The sequence below is a fragment of the Budorcas taxicolor genome, chromosome 5 (genome assembly GCF_023091745.1).
Source record: "Budorcas taxicolor isolate Tak-1 chromosome 5, Takin1.1, whole genome shotgun sequence".
Taxonomy (NCBI): domain Eukaryota; kingdom Metazoa; phylum Chordata; class Mammalia; order Artiodactyla; family Bovidae; genus Budorcas; species Budorcas taxicolor.
In genome coordinates, this window is record NC_068914.1 from 156,325,308 (window position 1) to 156,349,393 (window position 24,086).

The 24,086-nt window shown below is 50.4% G+C and overlaps 1 protein-coding gene across 2 annotated transcripts; it reads left to right on the forward strand.

The window, feature by feature from the left end:
• The first annotated feature begins 1,056 nt into the window (after window positions 1–1,056).
• Window positions 1,057–17,337, forward strand: CCDC134 (coiled-coil domain containing 134). 2 transcript variants are annotated; one of them, XR_008199353.1, is made up of 8 exons: window positions 1,057–1,129; window positions 2,566–2,684; window positions 3,398–3,519; window positions 3,725–3,809; window positions 5,568–5,749; window positions 6,020–6,091; window positions 15,005–15,209; window positions 16,805–17,337. XR_008199353.1 is itself a non-coding variant. In XM_052639899.1 (7 exons), the coding sequence occupies exons 2-7, from the start codon at window positions 2,582–2,584 to the stop codon at window positions 15,128–15,130; spliced, it is 690 nt and encodes a 229-aa protein (XP_052495859.1). In that variant the 5' UTR covers window positions 1,057–1,129; window positions 2,566–2,581; the 3' UTR covers window positions 15,131–16,793. The 2 variants fall into 2 exon arrangements, 1 of the variants encoding a protein (XP_052495859.1); XM_052639899.1 differs by lacking the exon at window positions 16,805–17,337 and having other exon boundaries at window positions 15,005–16,793.
• The last annotated feature ends 6,749 nt before the right edge of the window (window positions 17,338–24,086 follow it).

Below are 24,086 nucleotides of genomic sequence, written 5' to 3' on the forward strand. Positions count from 1 at the left end.
CATCAATTTTCTGGTTTCAGCTAGTCAATGGCCTGTGGTTCTTGTGGGCAGCAGTTTTCATTTGGTGGGGTGGGGGTGGTGGTCTGCTTCCTATAAAAACAATTTAGAAATGTGTGTCAGACCTTTATATCTTCTAGGGAACTGAGAGTTCGGTGATTCTGCTATGTGGCAGAATTATAGTCTAAACTGTTACCAGTTCCAGAAGGCAATGGCATCCCACTCCAGTACTCTTGCCTGGAAAATCCCATGGACAGAGGAGCCTGGTAGGCTGCAGTCCATGGGGTCGCTAAGAGTCGGTCACGACTGAGCGACTTCACTTTCACTTTCATGCATCGAAGGAAATGGCAACCCACTCGTGTTCTTGCCTGGAGAATCCCAGGGACGGGGGAGCTTGGTGGGCTGCTGTCTATGGGGTCGCACAGAGTCGGACACGACTGAAGTGACGTAGCAGTCCAACAGCTGTTTGTTTCTACATCTTCACCTTTCGCAATCATTAACGCTAGAGTCAGCGTTTTACTTCAAAAGACAAGGATACCGAGTTGTACCCGGTTTCGGAGCTCTCCTCGGGTCTGTACTGATGCTGTACAAAATCATAGACCAGGGAAGAACCAACGAGCTTGGTTTAGAGTTTCGTGGATCGAAGCGGCGAGCAGGGGATGTCCCACCTCCGCATTGCACATTACTTAGAAAAAGGGGTTAGTCACGACCCACTAAACTGATTTTGACAAATGCAGTTTGAAAAACACTCAGCTGACAAAAGTTTCAGGGAGGGCGCTAGAAAGACCGTCCGGAAGGGATCACGGCGTCAGTGTGCTGATGCGCCCTTTCGCGCTGTTTTCTCCAAACCGATCTTAACACGCGACAAGGTGGGCGGGACCGGAATCCCACGGACCTCAGGCGGGCAGATGCCTCCGCCTACTGGGCGGGGCCGGAAGTGAGGTCAAGGAGCGGCCGTCGCGGCCTGCGCTCGTTGGTCAGGAGTGGCACGGTGGGCGGGGCCAGTAATCGGCGGTCCCTGTGCTGCTGTTAGCGGGCATGTTATGAGAATCCACGGCTCTGCTGGTCGCCTAGTAGACCCTCGAGTCGGTTGCCGCCTGACTCCTGCCCCCCCCCCCGCCCGCCAGGCCCGGTAGGTGGGGTGAGGGCCGTGGGCAAGCAGACCCCTTTGGAGGGCGGGGGGAGGGACCGAGGGCCCAGAACTGGCTGCAGGGGGTGGGGTGTGAGATTCGCGGACCTCATTGGAAAGACTCTCCTCTAGGAGCTCTAAAGGCACGGGTGGCATCCTTGGTCTGCAAGCCCGAGTGGCCCGCTCAGAACCCACCACCAGGTCACCTCTCTCATTTCCCACTTCTTCCCCGCTTCAGTCATTACCGGCCATCTGATATTCCCTGACTCCCAAGTTTCGCCTTAACCAGGGTTTGGTTCCCTTGAGTCTGGAGTATGACGGTGGAACGTAGGGCTCTGGGTGAGCTTGAACTATTTCCTCACATTCTCTGGGTTTCAGTTGTCTGATCTGCACGGGATAGAGTTGGTTCTCCGGTTGACCTCTGTGAGAGGTCACTGACAATAACTGAGCATCTCTCCCCTGGGGCAGGTGTCCCGGTAGAACAATGGCCAGTTCTGAGATAGCCTGTTCATTAAGACTCTTAGTTTAACTGGAAAATCTGTGAGTGATATATAAGTGATTGGGCAGTCATCTCATTTTTCTGTGCATTTATCTCCACATTGTAGATGCTTCCTCTGACTGCTGTTTTTAATATCACACTTTGCTGACTCCCTCTTATCCTTCTGTGCTTGTTTTACAACTTTGTTGGTTGTCTCTTAACCCTACTAGAGATAGAAGTGCCATTGTGCAGGGAATGTTGTTCCTGCTGTATTCCTGGCTCCAGAACATGAAAGTCACTCAGTAAATAGTTGGGGAATGTTGCCTAAATAGGAACAGGTTTTGCTTGTGGTGCCTGTGGTTCCTAGGAGAGTAACAGCCATCTTACCCCAAAGCTGCCTTGCCTCCCTTCCCACCCCGCACCCCTTCTTCCCTTCTGATGACAGCAGTCAGGAAAAGCAGGAAAGCCTACAAGTTTCACGTTTTGACTGCCTGGGCCTCCTGGAAGGCCAGGGAGGGGGACCTGAGGGGGAATGATGTTGACCCTCCTTCCTCAGGCACAGTGCCTCACCCAGGTCTCTGTCTCTGCAACAGGGAGATGACCTCCTTATCCTCATTTTGCAGTGAGGAAGATGAAGCTCAGAGAGGCTGAGCAGTTTGCCTTCTTTAGGTCCTGAAGTCAGGCACAGCCAGGGCTCCAGTGCAGGGTTCCAGACCTGTTCTCTGAGCATCCCTGCTGTGCTGACATTTATCTTTCTTCCTCCCATTATCGCATGTCTTCACCATGTGTCTCTTGGTCCCTGGCCCTGGGCTAGGGACTGGGGCTTCAGGGATCCCGAAAGCTGGCTTCCCGGTGTTTGGAGGCTGTGTCATGTCAGGGGAAGTTGCTTTTCAGTTCACTTTCTGTTTTATATAACACTAAGCTCTGGATCTCACCTTCTTTCACTGGGTTGCTCTTTTAGCTCCAGAGTCTTGGATATGGACCTTCTTCAGTTCCTGACCTCCCTGTCTGTCCTGCTATTGTCTGGAACAGGAGTCACAGACACCCTGAGGACCTCCCTGGACCCGAGCCTGGAGATATGTATCCTTTGGGGTTGGAGGTATTTTAGAGGGATCTATAAATGAGGTCTCTCTATATCCACAGTTGCTTGGGGGATTCCAGGGTAAAGCAGGACCCGCCCCCGTCAACCAGTAGAAATCGGGGAGAAAAAGTAATGTGCTCTAACCAGATCTTGATCAAGTCAGTTCTCTTCTGAGCCTCAGTTTTCCCATACAGATTGAGAAGGCGAGGCATATATTTCAGGACCCTGAGGACCCTGAGGATTTCACATGTACCTAGCACTTTCTGTGTGAGACCCTGGGCGGAGACCAAATCCTGGCATTTTGGGCTACCTACTAAAAAACCGGGTCTTGAAAGAGTGGAAACTCATAGAGAAGGGTGGGAGGGCATCCTAGGCAGAGTGTACAGTGTGAGCAGAGGAGCAGAGGTTCTGGGAACAGTGAAGGGTTGTGGGAGATGGTGGAAAGACCACAGGGAGGGGAGGGCGGGGGGCAGGAGCCAGGTCCTGATGGTTGTATTCAGGCTGTTGGGTGTGGAATCCTCTGTGAAATAATGATATGTTGCGGGATTCATATGCTTCTCAGACAGCTTATTCATTCGCTGGGAAGTCCTAGCCATGCACATCTATGCCCCTTGCAGAGACTTGCTGGCCAGGAATGGGCCCTCTGGATCAGGACCACTGGATTGTCCAGGCAGGAGAGTTGGTGCCAGCTCCTTAACTTAATGATGCTCAGACAAGAAGATGTTTGAGGTGAAGCGGAGGGAACAGCTCTTGGCACTGAAAAACCTAGCACAGCTGAACGATGTCCACCAGCAGTACAAGATCCTGGATGTCATGCTCAAGGGGCTCTTTAAGGTGCACGCAGGCAGGGGGCAGCTCATGGCAGGCCTGGTCTTTGATCTGGACACTGATGGATGAGTAGGAGTTCCCTACGGGGATGGTGTTCAGTGAAGGGGAAGCGAACCCACAGAAGATTTGAAGTAGGGCCTCAGTAAACAGGGCTGGGGCTGGTCTGGGAAGACCTTGGCAAAGCCACTCAGCCCAGGCGGGCTTCCCTCAGGTGCTGGAGGACTCCCGGACAGTGCTCACTGCTGCAGGTGTGCTCCCAGATGGGCCCTTCCCCCAGGACGAGAAACTGAAGGATGGTATGGTCTTCCCCCCCTGCAACCTTGATCTTCTCCAGCTGCTCCTTCCCTCTTGTTCTTGTCACTCTTCTTTTCCTCTCTGGGAATGCCCTCTTGCAGCACCTTCATGGAGTCTCTTGGGTGGTTGGGCACTCAGTATAAGATTCTCCGAGTGTTCTGGTCTCGTTTCAGAGCCAGGTTCTGTATCCCTGACACACATACAATATGTAGTGCTGTCCTGTGCTTGGGGGAGGGGAATCAGGGAGGAGCCTGTGCCCACTTCCAGTCCCGCACTCCTTGCCTTCACCACCTTGACCCTTCTGGTAGAGATGGCAAGGGTTGTTCCCATTTATAGAAGAAAAAAAACTGAGGTCTGTTGAAGTGACTGGTCCATGGGAGCAGTTACCAGCACTCTTTACTGCTGTTCTAAAAGCCTTGACCTCCTTAAATCCTTTTCGAGACAAGGTGGGACCAACATAAATAAAAGAATATTCTATATCCCTTCATCTCCTCTTCCAGGAATTTCTCTCCAGTGGTAATTTCTCCCCATTAACTGGTTACATTCTAACAATAAAGTATGTTAGGTCACACTGTCTGAGGACAGAAGTAGCCTTTACATATTGAATGCTGGGCAGATACCATCTCTGATCTCCACTGTAACTGAGGAAGGCACCATCAACTCCAGTTTCCAAGGGAAAGAGGACAGGTGGTTTGCCTGGCTCTTACCTATAAACCTAGCGAATTCCTGAGTTCTTTGTGATTCAGGATTGTTCTGAGGCCCAGAGATCCCTGCCCCACTGGGATCAGACCCAGCCTGGCATATCTTTGGAGGAGTTCCCTTATCTCTTTGTGTGGTCTGGCCAGTGCTGGTAAGGACGTGGGCCTTATCTATGGGGGGGTCACTCAAATAGGCCTCCCCGCCGCAACCAGGGCCGGGTGTATAGTTAGTATTCTTCACGCTAGCTTGGGTCAGGGGAACCTGCCACTGTAATAGACACTAAACTCAAACTGATCTGTTGACTAAAAGATATTGGTGGAAAAACTGACCAAAATCAAATAAGGTCTAGGGATTAGTTAATAGTATTGTACTGATGTTAATTTCCTGTCTTAGATGGTTTGTACAATGGTTATATAAATATGATAATATTAGAGGAAGCCGAGTGAAGGAATTTTGTGGTGTATTATGTAAGTCTAAAATTATTTCAAAATAAGAACTTAAGCATTTAAAATAAAATTGAACATTTACTAAAAAGAAAACAAGCCCTGATGTGTTCCCTGGCCATCCTAATAGAACTGACCCCTCACAGACACTAGTTAACACCAGAGCCCAGCTCTGGACATTATGGTACCAAGTTGGGGAGGTTAGGAGCAAAGCCTCATGGGATGCAAATGCCTCCATCTGTGCAATGGCACCCCTCTCTGGTCTCCACGGCAAACGAGTGTTCTGAGCTGCAAGGTATGGGGGAAGAAGCATGTCCTTTGGAGTCAGACAGATGCGGGTTTGCAGCCCAGGTTTGCTGCTCACTAGCTGTCAGCTTCAGTTTCCCATGTGTGAAATGGGAATTACAGCCACATGTCTCTCTGAAGGTGGTTTTGATGATTTGGTGACATGACTCCCTCAGTACTCACTGCACATGTGGTCAGCAGCCTGTGTGCCACAGGCACTGTTCCCTTCTCTGGTTAGTGGGCTTGTCGCTGTCCTCTGGAGGGTGTGTAGGGCTGGCCAGGAGGCTGCAGAGGGCCATCTCTGCCAGCCACTCACCAGAGTCCTCTTGCCAGCTTTCTCCCAAGTGGTGGAGAACACAGCCTTCTTCGGCGACGTGGTGCTGCGCTTCCCAAGGATCGTGCACCACTACTTTGACCACAACTCCAACTGGAACCTCCTCATCCGCTGGGGCATCAGCTTCTGCAGCCAGTCGGGCGTCTTTGACCAGGGCCCCCACTCACCCATCCTCGACCTGGTAAGGACTGGGGCGGAGGAGGTCCGGGAGCCCACTATGTGGTTGCACCATAAGCCTCCTTCAGTGGGGCTTGAATGTCAACCCTTGGTTGCATTTTCTCTGATAAGCCTCCGGGCCACTTTGAGGTGCCATTTGAAGGGCTTCTGTGTTGATCTTGGTACCTGGGGGTCATCACCTGACCCACATCCATCCCAGCCTTGGAGGGAATGGCCTGCGGGTGAGCAAGATGCGGGAGAAGGCAGAGGATGACTAGCTTTTCCTCATCCACAGATGGCCCAGGAGCTGGGGATCAGCGAGAAACACTCTGACTTCCAGAACCCATTTAAAGTAGACCACACAGAGGTGAGCTGCTGGGGCCTGTGGCCCTGTCTGTACTGCGTCTGCAGGGCCCTGGGAGGCCAGGGCCAGCAGGAGCTGCAGCACCTAGAGTGGAGTGTGAGGGCTTTGGACTTGGAGCCGGAAGTGCCTGGGTCTGGGTGTAACCTACCTCTCACTCACTGGTACCTTTGGGCAAGCTGCTGGCCCTGTCTTAGTCTCAGCTTCCTCTCTGTCCATGCGAGGTGAACCTCAGCTATGGGGGTAGTGAGGGGCTATGAGGACATCCATCCCAGGGCACGGTAGGCACTGTTCACGCCAGGTGAATGGTAGGGAAGCCATGGGAGGTCAGGCCCTGCTTCTCTGCCCTTGAGCCTCTGAGCACCCAGCCAGCTTTCTGTCCCACATTTCTGCACGTGTTCTCATCCTAGAGCTGAAGTGGGCTCTGAGGGCTGGAGGCCACAGGGGGAGCAGGACAGACAGCAGAGGGGAGGGTGGGGTCAGAGTGGCTGGGCAGGAAGGGCTGGAGGACTAGCCTCCGCAAAAGACAAGCTCTCCCCAAGTGTCGGGGGGTTACTGCTGAAGGTCTAGGATTTTGCTACTGTTTCATGGATGCTGACAGGTTAGAGACATCAGAGTTCATTACAGCGAAAGCACTTGCTGTTAACCTGGTCATGCGGGTTTGCCTTATTTCCCAAGTCTTGGTTGGTGGAGAGAGGTGAAGCAGAAGGGTCCAGACAGATGCCAGTGGGTTTGTATCAAGTTGAGAAACATCAAGCTTGGGAAATCCACCACCTTTGTAGTTAAACAGAAGCAAACGTGGTCTTTGTTTGTAGGCAGACAGTACCTCATCCTTCAAGATAACTTTTTGTAAGCACGACCTGAGAAATAGCTCAGGTACAGAGGGGTCAGGTGTACCCAACAAGAATGCAGGGATGCTCAGGGCCATAGAGAGGATTCCATACACACTCCCACCACCACCACACACACCAGTCCATCCACCAGCCCTGTGTGTCTTGGCTTAACTAACATTTCTACATGAATGCCTTATTCCACATCATAGTCTGATCAGTAGAGACTAGGACCACATTTGTTTAGTTCATCTCAGGTTGCTGTCAGTAGGACTGTAACTAGCAAGATGAGGCCACGTGCAGTGTTGATCTTAACCATATGCTCCAGGGTCCTGAACTCAACCAGCTCTGATAAGTCCTGGGGGATCAGTAGAACTTATATTAGAAAATTAGGATGTCTTATGAGACCAATCTATTACCTCTTACCACCCACACAAGAGTTTAGACTGAGCTGCTGATCTTCAGTGTCACTGCTAGTGGCTACCAGGGCCAGTCTGTGTGTGTGTTCAGTTGCTCAGTTGTGTCTGGCTCTGTGCGACCCCACAGACGGTAGCATGCCAGGCTCCTCTGAGCATAGGATTTTCCAGGCAGGAATACTGGAGTGGGTTGCCATTTCCTTCTCCAGGGGATCTTTCCAACTCAGGGATCGAACCTGCATCTCCTGAGTCTCCTGCGTTGCAGGCAGATTCTTTACCACTGAGCCATCGGGGAAGCCTCATACTGGGGCCAGTAGGTAGACCCAAAGCCATCTTCATGTGCACTGGGGAGGCATTCCATGGTCTACTGTCTCCCACTTGATTTGGGTCACCATTGCATTGTTTGAGCTAAACAGTGGGGGCAGTGTTATCATGGAGTTGTTCAGCTGCCTCAGTTGCCCTGTGTGGTATAACCCAAGGTCGATCAGGGATCCGGACAGGTGGAAGGATTCATACCAAGGTTGGATTGAAGCAAGGTTGTACTGGTCTGTGTGTCTGCTCAGGGTTAGTTCGGAAGCTGCCTTTGATGGCAGCAGGCAGAACCAAATAGTTTAGCAGTGACCTCGTCTATGTGAATTTTCCTGTCACGTGGTTGAGAATGACACACTGGACAGTTGGTCTGACTCAACTGCAGCTGCCACTTGGCTTGCACGAACCCTAGGATTGTTTGGCCAGGCAGCAGTGCTGGCTGTAAGGGACAAAGAGAATTAATTGTTCCACATGCCTCCTGGGGGCTAAGGCAGTCCCTCCCTAGAATATTGCTGCAAAGTCAACATGTCACATCCCAGGACCTATAATTTCACTTTTCTCCAGTTATTCCCTACTTTCACCTAGACTTTTTATCTGAAAGGGTTAGAAGTGAGTGGGACAAGAGCATTTTTTGCAAAATTTTCACAGACATCTATTTCCCATCTTGGCCTACATGGGCCACTACAAGGGGACTTGGCAAGGAATGTACTTAGCCAAGTGGTCATTATTATTTTTTCGGAGAAGGGGGGCCGTGCCGTGTAGCATGTGAGATCTTTGTTCCCTGACCAGAGATTGAACCCGTGCCTGCTGCAGTAGCAGTATGGAGTCTTAACCACTGGATTGCCAGGGAAGTCCCCCAGGTGGTAATTATTCTGATGATCTTGGGCCATACTGTTCCATCCAGGGTTTCTAGGTGGTTGAATCAGAGCTTCAGAGTCCTCTGCTTCATGTCAGTCTGTGCTGGTGGGTGTACCGCCATATCTAGTACAGTGACACGTATAGGTGGCAGTGCCGTCAACTGGGCGGTGTCGGCTCGATCGGCAGTTTGATTCTGATCAGTCTCATCAGGGAATTGGCTGTGGGCATCTAAACGAGTGACCCAGACTGTCCCGTTGTCAACCATGGTTTGTTTCCACAGATCATGGCCCCCGAGAGGGATGGCCGTGTGTGACCTGCCAGTTTGCAGCCTGCTTATCTGCCAGACCAGATGGCTAGGACGCTGACAACAGTCAGTAAGAATACAGCATGCCTGGCCGCTAGAAATACCATCTAGGCAAGAGTCACGGCTTTTAATTCAGGTTGTTGTCTTACTGGACTTTATGACAGTTGATCTCCCAGCATCATCCCTGGGGCTGGATGGCTGCTGCCGCCCATAGAAACCCACCCCCAGGTTGGTGATTTGCTGGGAGGACTGAGTCCTGTGAGTTAATACTCCTGTGTGTCGTTGTCCTCAAGGCTCTGATTTATTACAATGCAAGGGATCCACAATAAAATCAGCAGTAAAAAAGGTAAAAAGGCTCCTGGGGTGAAGTCTAAGGGAACCTGGACACAAGCTTTGATGTGTCTCTCCCAGTGGAGTCACACAGGGCACACTTTATTCCCCCAGCCACAGGTTATGAAAACGTGTGAGAAGCCGTCTATTAGGAGAGCCTGTTAAAGAGGCGGCACCCAGAGTTTTTACCAGGGACCGGTCACGTAGGCACCCTCTGCCTAACACATACCAAAATTCCACACTCCAGAAGGGAAGCACGTGTTTGTGGCATAAACCACACTTTTGTACGGTTTAGGCGCAGGGCACCACTCTTATCAGTCAGGGTAATGGAAATCCCTCCCAGAATTCTGGTTCCCAGACACCAGCCAAGGGCAGAGTTCCGAGATGCCAACCAAAGGCCGGCCTTTGACGCAGGCCCTCCAAAGGAGAGCAGTCAGGCCAGCTTGATTAAGAGCACCATTAGCGCTTCATTCAGATGAACAAATCAGTGGAGTTCCTGAGTAGAGGAACCTCTGACTCAAGGTCCCTGTTTAGCTAGTGGCTTTGCTTCAGGTGACGGAGTGGGCGATACGGTTTTTCACGCCAGCATAGCTGCCTCCCCTTCATGTGAAACCAAGATGACACACCCTGCACGGCGGCTTGCTGCCACCACAGCCCTGATAAACAGCCTGGACAAGAGCAGCAGGGCTGATTGTTGGTGTACCCAGCAGGGACACACAGGCAGGCTCCAGGCCATGGCAGGTTGCCTTTCCCAGCGCGGGCTCTCATGGAGATGTTTTCCTGCTGCGATGCTGGCTCTCCTTGCCCTGCAGATCATGAGATGAATGCCTCTCCCACAGGAGGTAGACCTCAGAGAGAACAGGCTCCAGAGAGCTGTGATTTAGTGTCATTGTAATACACTCTGCTTGGATATAGTCATACAGAAGCAGTACACTTCCCTTCTCATCAGCTGGGGCCAGTCCCAAGATTTTACTCACTTTTCAGTATCCAGTGTAGACCCCTCCGCCAGCAAGGTTTTGAGATGACCTTTTTTTTCTTAAAGGTCATTTGTGCTCTATTACACAGCACTGGCCCCTCACGGAACCTGCATTATAGGGCTCCTGGGAGGCCAGCCCCTGCCCCCACCCCAAATACCCGAGTCCTGCCTGGCTCCCAGCCTGGTGCGGGGTGGATGGGCTGGGGGACCAGAATTCCTTTCCATGAAGTCCGTGCTGGGCTCAGTTTTGGCCTCCTGGGCCCCAGGGGGCTGGACAGGGTAGGCAAGGTGAGATAGGAGAGCCCCATCAAGTTCTCTGGGGCCCAGGGCCTATCCTGGCAGTTTCTTTGAGGTATCCACTTGGGGAGGCCAGCAATAGCCCAGGTTTACTCAGCTCCCCCCATGCACTGCCTCCATACCAGTGGGTGTTCTGGGAGGGCCCCTACTTACGATACTAGAGCCAGCTTGTATCAGGCTTTGGGCTGGCCTCTGTCCCCATCCAGAGGGAGCTGGCCCTCTCCCTGCTGTTCAGATGCTTACAGACTGCTGGGGAAGGTAGCAGAGGAGCACAGTTCCAGTCGAGCGTGATCGTTGGACCCAGTGGAAGAGGGAAGCATCATGAGCCACGGGACCCATGCGAGGAAACCTGTGGAAGCAGGTGGCCAAGGCTCTGGGACAAGTAAGAGTTGCCGGGTGGACCATCTCAGGGAAGACCTTCCAGGGAGAGGGACTGGCTTGCATGAAGGCTCAGAGGCAGAGCGCATGCCTTCATTCAGCGTTTAGTGAGCATCTGCTGAATCCCAGCCACCAGAGAAGCCCTCTGGCTCTGCCCACCTGGGAAAGGCATTCTGGTTGGAGAAGACAGACGGGCAATAAAAAATACATGGTAGATGGAGACGGGGGATGGAGGAAAAGGCAGAGGCACGTGGTTAAGGAATTCCAGGGATAAGGTGAGGATATCGTTGCTGTTTCATGTGACTTGGACACAGGAGGTTCTAACTGCAAAGACCTGAAAGCAGCAAGCGAGCCAGCCCTGTCTCTGGGGGAAGAACTTTCCAGACTGGAGGGGCAGCGAGTGCAAAGGCCCTGAGTTGGAAGCGTATTTGGAAGGGCAGGAGCATGGGAAGGGGAGGTCAGAGTCGTAGGCCAGGTCATAAGATCCTTGCAGGTCTTCTCCAGGGCTTTAGCGTTTACTCCGGGACACAGAGGAGCAGGGCGAGGGGCTCTGACTTAGCTCTTTTAGGGGTCAGCCTGGCAGCCACATGGCAAATACTGTGAGGACCAAGGTGGAGACAGATCCTGGTGAGGAGACCGCTGTGCTGGTCTGTTTGGAGTTAACAGTCCATTGGAGTTAACAGCTGGTCCATTTGGAGTTAACAGTGGCTTGAACCAGGGGGACAATAGTGGGGCTGTTGGGAGTGGTGAGATTTTGGTTCTGTTTTGAAGGTAGAGCCAGTAAAATTTACTAAGGAAACAAATATGGAGTGAAAGAGAGGCATTAAGGATGACTTGACAATTTTGGAAGAATGGAGTTGCTATTTTCCATGAGATGGGCAAAGTGGTGGGGCGAGGTTGAGGGCTGGATTGGGGATCAGTGCCTTGTTTCTGGACCTAATGGGCATCTGAATGAAGATGTCAAGGAGGTAACTGATTTTGACCTGACTGATGTCAAGGAGGAGGACTAGATTTCGGGGGAGAGCTTATTAAAGCCAGAGCTACAGATGTGAGAGTCGTGCCGATGACAGACCATGTCCCATCACTCCAGGAGGCAGGGGGACGGGGCAGGTAGAGCGGTGGTCTGAGGACCAAGGCCTGGGATGTGCCTGCAGTTAGAGATGGGAGAGTGAGGAGGAGCTCACAGAGCACCCCAAGAGGGATCAGTCAGTGGAGCAATAGCAGACCCAAGAGGGAATCGGTTCCCTGAAGCCACATGACAGGAAGGAGAGAGTGGACATGCCGTCGGACACCGCTGGAGGGTCAGGAAGTGGGGCTGAGAATCGGCTGCCGAACTTGGCGTGGAGACCAGCCCTCAGAGAGCTGGGTCAAAGCTCTTTTGGTCGAGTGGTAGGGATAAAAGACTGAGTTTCAAGAGAAGGAAATGAAAGGAAGTAGACTCGTCCTGTCAAATACAGCTGACTCTTTTGAAAAGTTACTCTTTTTTTTTTGTTTTTAATGTTTCAGGTGTGCAGTGTAGTGATTCAGTATTTTTACAGATTCTACTCCATTAAAAGTTATTACAAGACAGAGGCTGTAATTCCCTGTGCTGTGCAGTATATCCTTGTTACCTGTTGTAAAGAGATGTGTTTTCAAGGGGAGCAGACCCAATGGGAGACTAGCTGGAGGAGGGCATGGGTTCCAGGGAAAATCTTAGTCGGATGGGAGAGACCACACCACGTTTGCATGTTGAGGGGACCCACCCATGGCAGGGGTGGGGAAGAGCCCCTGGTGCAGGGGTAGGAGAGTCTCTGGAGCCTCATCCCTGAGGAGGTGAGGAGGGAGAGAGAGGCGAGCTGTTGCCTGGGGGAGGGTTGGCCTCACCTGGAAGAGCAGCGTGGGCACAGCAGCATGGGCCCATGGGTGTGGCGGCCGGGGCTCACGGAAGCTGTCTCCTTAGCATCTCCATTCTCTGTGAAACAGGAAGCGAGGTCACGGTCTGCGAGTGAGAAGGGGAGGAGAGATGGAGGCTCGAGGAGAAGGTCTGTCTAGGAGAGCAGGACAGGGAGTGGACCAGGGCAACATCCTGGGTTGCCAGGCAGCAGGGAGGGCCCGCTGGAGGTCAGCATCCGAATTTAAAGTAGGCATTAGCCAGGCCCAGCTGGGAGGAGAGCCAGAAAAGGACTAGGTGTTGTTTCTCTGCTGACCCAACCTGCTGGGGCTGGAGGGGCCAGGATCTCTTGACTGGTCCTTCCCCAGCCAGAGCCAGAGGATGGGGTCTTCTGTGGCCCAAGGGGTCTCCTGGCTCCTCCTTGCTTCCCAGGAGGATCTGAAGTAACTGGTAGGGATAGGAGGCAGTGTGATCGGGGAAGCACGGGGCAGGGAGCTTGGGAAGCTTGGGGGCTGGTCCCAACTGGGACTAGCTGTGTGACCTGTGCAGATCATTTACCCTCTCTGGGCTGCACTTTGGCTTCATCCCATCTTCCAGACTTGTTCAGTCTAACACAGTAGGTGGATTACTCCACAAGGTGGAGCTCCTAGTTTGTTTTTAACATCTGCCTTGACCAACCATCAGATTTACCATATGAACAAGTAAAAGGGGCATATTTCCCAACAGAGTTATCTGAGTTGTGGATATTACTGTATTTCATACTCTAACATGATTCATTCATTCATTTAAAAAATACATACTAAGCGCTGCCTGTCGGCCCATCAGACCACACTGGGGGCTTGTGTCACAGTGAGCGGCACCCCACACTATCCACCTGTCCTTGGGGAGAGTGTGATCCAGTGGGGGCAGCAGGCACGAAGCAGGTGTCACAGAAGCAGGTGGTTGCAGGGGAGAAGCACTGAGAAGGAACTGGAGGAGACAGCCCCAGCCGGGAAAGTCAGGGCAGGAGTCACCCTAGGGATGGGAACCGCTGAGCTGCAGCTACTGTGGCAAAGAGGGTGGGGGCCGGGAAGAGCGTTCTGGAACTGGGGCACAGCAGGGAACAGAGGGCTGGAAGTGGGCACAAAGGAACCCAGGTGCCAGAAATGAGGCGGGAAGGGGGGTGGGCAGGGTGGGCCTGCAGATAGAGCTGTGTGGAGAGTCAAGGAAGTGTTTCAGCAGGAGTCCGATTTACATTTTGAAAATATCTGACTGCAGCGAGGAGAATGGCTTCAGAGGGACCAAAGTGGGTGTGGAGAGACCCTGGGATGTGCCGAGGTTTATCAGGAGAGGTGTAGGGGGGTGGTGATGGGGTTAGCGATATGATAGGTGAGACAGAAGAGATGGGTTCGAGACTTAGGGGTTAAAATGGGCCAGACCTTGGCAATGGACTGTGAGGGGTTTGGACCTGCGGCTGGGGAGTTGGGGGGCGAGTGGGGGCGATGCTTGGTCTCTGCCCTACTTGCTGACTGGAATGTGGGACTCTGCTCTTCACAAGGACACGGACTCTGGAAGGGGACTGGGTTTTGGGGAGATGGAGCCATGCTGAGTTCGGGGCACATGTGCACACGTGTGGAGGTGTCAGACAGGCATTTAGATAGGGAGATGCAAATCTGAGGGGTGACGGACTGTGGAGGTGCGACAGAAGCCCTGGGTTCAGATGAACCGGTCTGGAGAGTCGGGGAGGAAGAGCTGAGGGCCTGGGGGTTGCCCCGGCCGGAGTCCTGTCCTCCTCCCGCCCAGCATGCCCCATGTTCCTTTCTTCTCACTGGGTACCACCCTGCACCCACTAGGGAAGCCACAAGCCTGGGCATCACTGTCATCTTCTTTCCATCTCTTTCCAAGTCTGGCAGTTTAACCTCTGATACAGCTGCTTCCTATATACTCCCTTGCCTACACCTTGCAGCTTGTCCGCAAGCAGTAGGACCCCTGTTGTCTTACACTCGCTGACTGCCCCCTCCCACAAAAGGCTCTGGGGGCCCATGCTGGGTCTTGGGCACTCAGTCCCTTTTACCCCGAGTGCAGTCTGTCACTTGTTTCTCAGATGTGCTGTGCAGGTTCAGCACCTGTCCCTCTTCCTGGAATGTCCTCTTCCCTCGCCCTGTTGGCTTGGCAAGCGCCTGCTTAATCTTTTGAGACCCACTCAGCAGTTTTCCCTGAGCCCATTTACTAGCTCCATGTCTGTGGGCTTCCCTCAAGGCCAGGGCCTGTGTCTCAGTGACCTTCCTGTACCCACAGCCCACAGCAGCCTAGCTCAGAGCACACTCTTTGCTGCCAACTGACCTAATAGACCTCTCTGCTTTTCCCCTCAGTTCATCTCCAGCACTGACCCTTTCCAGAAGGCCCTGAGGGAAGAGGAGAAACGCCGGAAGAAAGAAGAGAAGCGGAAAGAGATCCGAAAAGGCCCTCGGATCTCAAGATCACAGTCTGAGTTATAGCCCTGGAACGGGCCAGGGCTCACGGGACCAGGAGGCGGCCAGTTGGGAGGAAAAGGAGAGTGCAGAAGCGTAGCTGATGGTGAGCGCTGGTGCCTTCAGAGAGGAGGCCAGAGTCTGCTTGGCCCCCTGGGGCTGGCTCCAAGCCCCCACTGAAGGGACTGGGCCATAGAGGGCTGGACTTCCTCCCAGGGACCTCCCTGGAGGGGTGCCAAGGGATCTTCCAGAGGGCACTGTTCTGCAGACCTAACCCTGTGGAGATGCTGGGGGAAGCAGGAGGGATCCTGGGCTGGACTCCTTCCCCCACCACTGTGGGTTTGGACCGCTGGCCCGCTGGCAGCCGCTCCTCACGAGGAGGCGGCAGAACTAGGCTCTGAGCCATGTGCAGAGGTGTTATGCCTGCTGCTGGCCCCACTGTATCACTGAGTTGCCGGGCACAGATCCTAGCCCCCTGCAGAGAAAATAAAAGCCAGCAAATGCTCTGGGCTGACCAAGGCTGGTTTGGGCCCCAGGGAGATGTGAGCCTCTCCATGGAGCAGGTGAAGGGGCCTGGGCAGGGGTGTCAGGGGCCCTCAGCTATAGAGACCACCTTAGAGAATGTTCTGCCTACCCCAGAGGAGCCTCAGGCCCTGGCAGGGCAGCAAAGCAGAGGCTTGGCTTCGGCCTCCTATTCCCTTCTCAGCACTGTCTTTGATGAGGGGTCAGTGTTGGGAAGGGACCAGAAGTATCCTTCCTGGGAGGGTGTTTAGCCCAAGATAGTCTTGGAGCAGCCTGATCTCTGTCCTCAGGTATTGAGGGACAGTCATTGAGCAGGCAGGCCCAGGGAAGAATCAACTTGTCCTCTCTGGCAGTGCAGGGAGCCCCTGGGCCTGTTGGGGGCACTGTTGGGGGACAGGCTGCAGCTTTGCAGGAGGCTGTACTTTGTAGCGGAAGGGCTGCTCCTGGGATGGATGGGCCAGACAGCAAGCTCCCTGTGTCAGGAGGCCTGTAAGCAGAGACCAGGGCCAGGGGGGTAGGGAGCTGCAGAGGGACTCAGGCCCTGAGTAGGCAGCCACCCTTCAGTCACGCCCCTCCCAGGCAGAGAAGGGAGGGGCTCTGGGAGGAATTCTAGCTCTGTCTCTTGACTTTGCCAAGCCAGGGAAGAGACACACAGCTATCCCCAATATCCTACCACTAACGGAGCCCAAGGGAGAACCAGGGTCTGAGCCCATCAGACTTGCTGAGTGACCCTGGCCCACCCCTTCCCTGTGCAGTGGCTTCATTGCTGTAATGAATTTGATAATGCCTGAACCCTCTGCCCAGCTCCAAACTGCTTCTCTGAGGTTGGGGCCTGGTTTCTCAGTGACAAGAGCCCTTCTCTGATGGTTCTGAAGAACCTAAGCTACTCCATTTTGTCAAAAAGAGAACTCCATTTTGTGAGATTCTGGGAAAAAGACTTTGGAAATCACCCGACCTCACCCCACTACCCACGAGCCAATCAGACCTCGGACCAAAATCTCCTGATTTTACATTCAGGAATTTGTGGTTCGCCTAGGTAATAAGAACTAATCAGAAATCAACACACAACCCCTCGGAAGAGGGTGACCAATCAGATGTCCTCCAGCCTGGAAATCCCCTTTTTCACAAATATACCCTATATAAGCAATGTAACCCAAAACTCGGGGCTCCTTCCCATAGCCGCTGCGTCGATAACGACGGGAGCCCCAGCTCGAGCTTGGTAACAAAGACTCTCTTGCTTTTGCATCGGATGTCGGCTCCCTGGTGGTCATTGGGAGATTTCGCGACTTGGGCATAACATTTGGGGGCTCATCCGGGATCTCCCACCGGCTCCACGGGAGGACTGATCCGGAGGGCCATCTGCAGCTGGTAAGCCTTTTTCTTCTTTTTCCTCGTTTCTGATAAGGCCTATTTTCTGAAACTGGTATATGACTTAGGTGGACACGCCAACGGGTCGCCGGTGTGGGTTGCTGAGAGAAGTCCCCGACCCCCTCGGAGGGGACCTGTTCTCTGTAGGCGATAGCAGGTCGCTCCCGCTGAACGGCCAGAGGCCATGGTTTTACTTTCAGTTTTGCCTCCGAACTCCTGGAGGTATATTCCTTCTGTCTGTCTGTCTGGCTGGCTGTCCGTTTTGTCTATGTTAATTTACCAACATTTGATTGATCCAGGGACGATGGGGCGACGCCATTCTAGCCCCACGCCTGTATCCTTGATTACTGATCATTTCAAGGAGGTCAAAATGCGCGCTCATGACCTCAGTGTGGAAGTCAAAAAGAAGAAATTAATCACTTTTTGCAGTGCCGAATGGCCAACCTTCAGTGTAGGATGGCCCTCAGAAGGCACCTTTGATTTGGAAACTGTACACTGAGTCTGAGATGTCATTTTCCGACCGCGGATCGGACACCCTGACCAAGTTCCCTACATCACCGAATGGGAAAATATTGTGTTGTGCCCCCGCCCCCCGCCCCGCCTTGGATAAAACCTTTCTTGCCTCAACAGGGATTTTCCATCAATCAGGTGTTAGTGACTCGAACAGGAAAGAGCCTGAAGAATCCCAAGGAGCCTGAACCAACGGTGCCACTCTACCCTATTCTGCAGAGGGGAACAGAAGAAGAACTCCTCTTCCCTCCCCCTTACCAACCCCTGGAACCACCACCTGCCCCCACCATCCCTCCACCCAGGGCCGAAACACAGGGAGGGGGGCCCGCACAAAATACTTGCCATTGGCGAGCCATGTCCCCAGAGGGGCTGGCAGACTCAACTGTTGCCCTCCCCTTGTGAGTGGCCGCCCCCCCCCCCCCCCCCCCCCCCCGCGATGAGGAAGGGAACCAACCTCATCAATATTGGCCCTTCTCTACTAGTGACCTATATAATTGGAGATCCCAAAATACCAAGTTCTCAGATAACCCTAGAGATTTAACCAATCTCCTAGAGACTGTGCTCTTTACCCACCAGCCCACCTGGGATGACTACCAACAGCTGCTCCAGATTCTCTTTACCACAGAAGAGAGAGAGAGTGCCGGGGTCCAGCTCCTGTGGATCCAGGCTAATTCGAAGGGGAGACGGAATCAGCATCCTAGGAAAAAACTTAATTACAGATATAAAGAGAGATTAGAAAAGAATAGTGTAGTAGGAAAATTAGTGGAGAAAAAGAGGCTGAATAACTTCGTTTATGTGGAATACCAATAAAACTCCAAGACAAGGAATTTGCACCACCTACATAGGCCACAGGCGTCTTTCCATTCTCCCGAAGGAGAGGAGACACTGAGGCCTCCCTGGTCAGATCTTAGAATCCCAGGCAAAATTAGCAGGCTTGGTGAGTACCCACGCTCCAGATGGAAATTCAGCCAGAAGAGGAAAGAAAGAACAACATGGAGGAATTGGTCTTTCCAGAAACTGATCCGTTTTCTTTATTTTCAGGTTTGCTTATATACTTTTTGTTATACATAGGGATGAATACAGAGTCACGCGGAGTCAGCAGACCTGACCCTTGTCAAAATCAGGTGCTTCATATAAAATTATACAAAGGTCTTAGGGGTTTTACATCATCTTCTGGCCATGAGGCCTGCTGACATTTTATGGCCCTTTCTGGTAACAGTCAGTCAACCAGAAAACTTGTTTTTTCCAGGGGTGATTTTTTTCTTAAACCAGGCGCCATCCTCCAAATAAAGTTGCATTTCTATAGGGTGAGGGTGTAGTGGGTTACAATCAAGAAAGGAATTTTCTCAGCCTAAGGTTTAACACGATTAATCTTACAGGTTAATACTTACTTCTCCTGTATGCTAGTTATATTCATTATAAGGGCAGGGAATATGGAGATTTAGCAGCAAATATTGGCTCAACAAATGAAAAACCTTCACCAATGTAATTTCTAACCAACCCACTAATACTATACTAATAATTTTCTAACTTCTCAAAAGAGTCTGTATTTAGAAAGTTTTAAAGTATCTCATGCCGCTCACGGTTGGGAGGCTGTAAACAATCACATGTGGCTGGACGAACCTGCTCAGGCAGGCTAGAGAAACTTCAGAGGAGTTTGTAAGTTGAAACACTCTTGTCATGCCCAGGAATTTTTATTAACTGGAGCTGCAAGTTACCTCCTTCTCCGAGAGAGGTGGGGGTGGTGGTGGTCAGCCCCCCGTAAAGTCAGAGGTATAGGTGAGAGCATAAAACAGTAAAGTAGGCACTCTGGTTTTGGGGGTAGCTGCTCGGGAACAGGGGGTCTCCTGAGGCTCAATCTCACCTTTGCGTAATGCCGAGCCTCTTTGCTCATGACCTTTGCCAAGGGCGGAGTTCCTCACGCTGGCTCCCGGCATCTCCCCCTTTTTTATTATTTCTTAAAACAGCCTGGTGCAGCTCAGTTGAGAGCTTCTGAATGCCAAAGAATCCTGACAATACAAGGAAGAATGATTATAAGAAGTAAAATTAAAAAAAAAAAGAAGTAAAATTATAGCACTAACAGCAGCATAACTGAAGACATTAGACAGAATGTTTCTTCCAGAAATACAGATAGAGAAGGTGTGGAAAAAGTCATTAGCTGCTCCTGCAGCAGTAAAATCCAGTCAAGAGTGTTCCAAGGTCTGTATCTGATTATGAAGTTTTCCTAAGTCCAGGCCAATATCAGAGCTGTTCCAAACACCTGAAATATGATTTTTAATTTTTTCCCACTCATAATCTGTCTCGTTTACTTTCAAAGATGTCACGCATATCCACCAGTAATCGGCGTGGCATGAGAGAGCCATTTTTACTGTTAGAGCTTGTAGTTCAGTCCCAATATGCATTATTGCTTCTTCCAAGGCATCCACCCTCATCTCTAAATTTCTATCTATAGCTTCCTGTATTGCCAGAGTTAAAGAAACATTTTTAGACATAGTGTCAACATATTGGGCAGTATGCATTTGTTGAGTCAATGCTATTGCTGCCACAGTAACAGAAGTGATTGCGGCTATTAAAGCTGATATTCCTAGAATAAGTAAGCCCACAAATCGTCGTGCTCACGTCAAATCCTGCAATTGCTGTAACACAGCAAGACCATAATTATCATACCAATGAGTAGTTACAGGTATCATAAGATATGGTGGATGTTTTAACACCACAAAAGAACAAACATTGTATTGAGGAGTTAGACAAGATGAGGGCATACATTGTTCACAAGTCACTACATTGGGTCCACCTGTGAAATTCATATGAACATTAAGTTTTCTGGAATCATTAACAAAAAGAAAGACATAAGGAGAAGGCAAGCAAGCTATGGCAGAATAAGTAGTGTCATTATATGGGCATGTCAAAGTAATAGGGGTAGTAGCAGTGAGAGCTCTCCATATTTCTGGCTGCCAAAAAGTTCTATTTTTAGTTGTATAGGACAACATAGGGGGAACAAACTACCGTGCCACCTAGTGGATCTTAATTGCCAAGGAATTATATCGGTATGCCAGTTCTCAATACACAAAACATATGCTTTCTTGGCCTCAGAGCTTACAGATGGGTTTGGGTTGCTCCAATCTTGAATTGAGTAATTCCCTCCTCCTGGAATTCTATAGTCAATTCTTGAATCATAAGTACAAGCTTTCCAAATCGGAAACCCAGAATGATAATTTATGTCATTCCAGATGGCAGTTAAAGAAGTAATTTCTCTACAATTTGGATAACCTGGGGGTGCCCCAACAAACAGAGACTCATGAGGGTCAAGGATCCCGGGCAAGCGAGCCCACAGTATGCAAACTGAATGAGGCTTTTTAAAATTAGGTTTTTGGGTTGGAGACTCAGTCAGAATTACCTTTTCAGAAGCTCCAACACAGCCTTCCTTAGTGGGAGTGATAAAATGTCCTGTTTTGCTGGTAGGGAAATTAAAGCAAACAGGGAGTTCATCAGTCAATCCCCTAAAGGTATAATTAAAATTAATGGGATATTTGTCCTTAGTGTAAGAAGTATAAAATCCTCCCAAAAGTTGGGGTTGGTTTGTGTTAACCCGTATGGGGTCATTATTCCAAGTAACAACTTGAAAAGTTGGAGGATCTGGGAGATATGCCCAATATTTTGTTGGAATGGGGGAGGCGCTTACCTGGCAGGAAAGCAGAGCAAGCATGGCAATAAACATTTTCTCAGGAGAAGCTGGAGATCCCTGTAAAGAAGCTATTCTCCATGCCTGGTGGCAGAGTGCTTTCACTTGTCCCCAAGTTGGTAAGGGGGCTTGTTGAGTTGCCTGGGTCATGCGACCTGGCATCTTTCTGTGGGGCAGGGAATCAAGGGGAGTAATGTCCTGTATGTGAAGCTGAGACATCTGCTTGGTGGGCGGATCCTTTCCTTGCCCATCTGGGATCTCCGAAGTCAGTTGTCCCGATGTCAACGGCGTTTCCCGTGCTGGCAGAGGGAGCAGAGGCAGAGGAGGTCTCTTCCTTTTTCGGGGTCGTGGCAGCCGGGGAATCCGGTATCCAAGGGGCTGAGACAGGGCGAATCAATCGGTCTGGAACCCAAATTGGAGAATCTGCGTCCTGTGGAAAAATACAAGCATACCCTCCACCGCTGGTTAACAATGGGTCGGGACCTTTCCATTGTCCGGAGAGGAGGTCCTTCCATTTTACTAATGGCTTTGCATTTAATTGCTCCGGGCAACAATGGCAAAGCATTGCAGTAGTTCCGGCTGAATCAGCATTTAAAATATTTATTACGAAAAGGGCATGTTGCAAGATTTGGTGGGGAGAACTATACTTAAACTCCCCTTTTTTTAGTTTTTGAATTAACAAACCATGTGAGGGTAAATGATGTAAAATTTGACGTTAATAATTTCCTATAGCAATCTGCCAATCTTCATCAAACATTAGAAGAGCATCAAGTTGTTCCTTATTATATGGGATTGCAATCTCCGGTGGCTCTTTCCCAAACAATTCCATGCTCCGTTTCCTCCCTTTTAATATCAACATTGCTATTAAGCCTGGATAAGAAGCTACCACTTGTTTAGCTTGGACAGGAAGATGGAGCTATCAGAGCTACCACTGACAGAGCGTGGTCCACTGGAGAAGGGAATGGCAAGCCACTTCAGTATTCTTGCCTTGAGAACCCCATGAACAGTATGAAAAGGCAAAATGATAGGATACCAAAAGAGGAACTCCCCAGGTCATTAGGTGCCCAATCTACTGGAGATCAGTGGAGAAATAACTCTAGAAAGAATGAAGGGATGGAGACAAAGCAAAAAGAATACCCAGTTGTGAATGTGACTGGTGATAGAAGCAAGATCCGATGCTGTAAAGAGCAATATTGCATAGGAACCTGGAATGTCAGGTCCATGAATCAAGGCAAATTGGAAGTGGTCAAACAAGAGATGGGAAGGGTGAACGTTGACATTCTAGGAATCAGCGAACTAAAATGGACTGGAATGAGTGAATTTAACTCAGATGACCATTATATCTACTACTGCGGGCAGGAATCCCTCAGAAGAGATGGAGTAGCCATCATGGTCAGCAAAAGAGTCCAAAATGCAGTACTTGGATGCAATCTCAAAAACAGAATGATCTCTGTTCATCTCCAAGGCAAACCATTCACTATCACAGTTATCGAAGTCTATGCCCCAACCAGTAATGCTGAAGAAGCTGAAGTTGGACGGTTTTATGAAGACCTACAAGACCTTTTAGAACTAACACCCCAAAATGATGTCCTTTTCATTATAGGGGACTGGAATGCAAAAGTAGGAAGTCAAGAAACACCTGGAGTAACAGGCAAATTTGGCCTTGGAATGCAGAATGAAGCAGGGCAAAGACTAATAGCGTTTTGCCAAGAAAATGCACTGGTCATAGCAAACACCCTCTTCCAACAACACAAGAGAAGACTCTACACATGGACATCACCAGATGGTCAACACCAAAATCAGATTGATTATATTCTTTGCAGCCAAAGATGGAGAAGCTCTATACAGTCAACAAAAACAAGACCAGGAGCTGACAGTGGCTCAGATCATGAACTCCTTATTGCCAAATTCAGACTTAAATTGAAGAAAGTAGGGAAAACCGCTAGACCATTCAGGTATGACCTAAATCAAATCCCTTATGTTTATACAGTGGAAGCGAGAAATAGATTTAAGGGCCTAGATCTGATAGATAGAGTGCCTGATGAACTATGGACGGAGGTTCGTGACATTGTACAGGAGACAGGGATCAAGACCATCCCCACGGAAAAGAAATGCAAAAAAGCAAAATGGCTGTCTGGGAAGGCCTTACAAATAGCTGTGAAAAGAAGAGAAGTGAAAACAAAGGAGAAAAGGAAAGATATAAGCATCTGAATGCAGAATTCCAAAGAATAGCAAGAAGAGATAAGAAAGCCTTCTTCAGCGATCAATGCAAAGAAATAGAGGAAAACAACAGAATGGGAAAGACTAGAGATCTCTTCAAGAAAATTAGAGATACCAAGGGAACATTTCATGCAAAGATGGGCTTGATAAAGGACAGAAATGGTATGGACCTAACAGAAGCAGAAGATATTAAGAAGAGGTGGCAAGAATACACGGAAGAACTGTACAAAAAAGATCTTCACGACCCAGATAATCATGATGATGTGATCACTAATCTAGAGCCAGACATCTTGGAATGTGAGGTCAAGTGGGCCTTAGAAAGCATCACTACGAACAAAGCTAGTGGAGGTGATGGAATTCCAGTTGAGCTGTTTCAAATCCTGAAAGATCATACTGTGGAAAGTGCTGCACTCAATATGCCAGCAAATTTGGAAAACTCAGCAGTGGCCACAGGACTGGAAAAGGTCAGTTTTCATTCCAATCCCAAAGAAAGGCAATGCCCAAGAATGTTCAAACTACTGCACAATTGCACTCATCTCACATGCTAGTAAAGTAATGCTCAAAATTTTCCAAGCCAGGCTTCAGCAATACGTGAACCGTGAACTTCCAGATGTTCAAGCTGGATTTAGAAAAGGCAGAGGAACCAGAGATCAAATTGCCAACATCCGCTGGATCATGGAA

Coding starts and splice junctions, on each gene's coding strand:
- CCDC134 (XM_052639899.1), top strand. CDS start 2,582: ATGGACCTTCTTCAGTTCCTGACCTCCCTGTCTGTCCTGCTATTGTCT. Junction 3,520..3,724: donor TGCTCAAGGGGCTCTTTAAG/GTGCACGCAGGC, acceptor GGCTTCCCTCAG/GTGCTGGAGGACTCCCGGAC. Junction 3,810..5,567: donor GGACGAGAAACTGAAGGATG/GTATGGTCTTCC, acceptor TCCTCTTGCCAG/CTTTCTCCCAAGTGGTGGAG.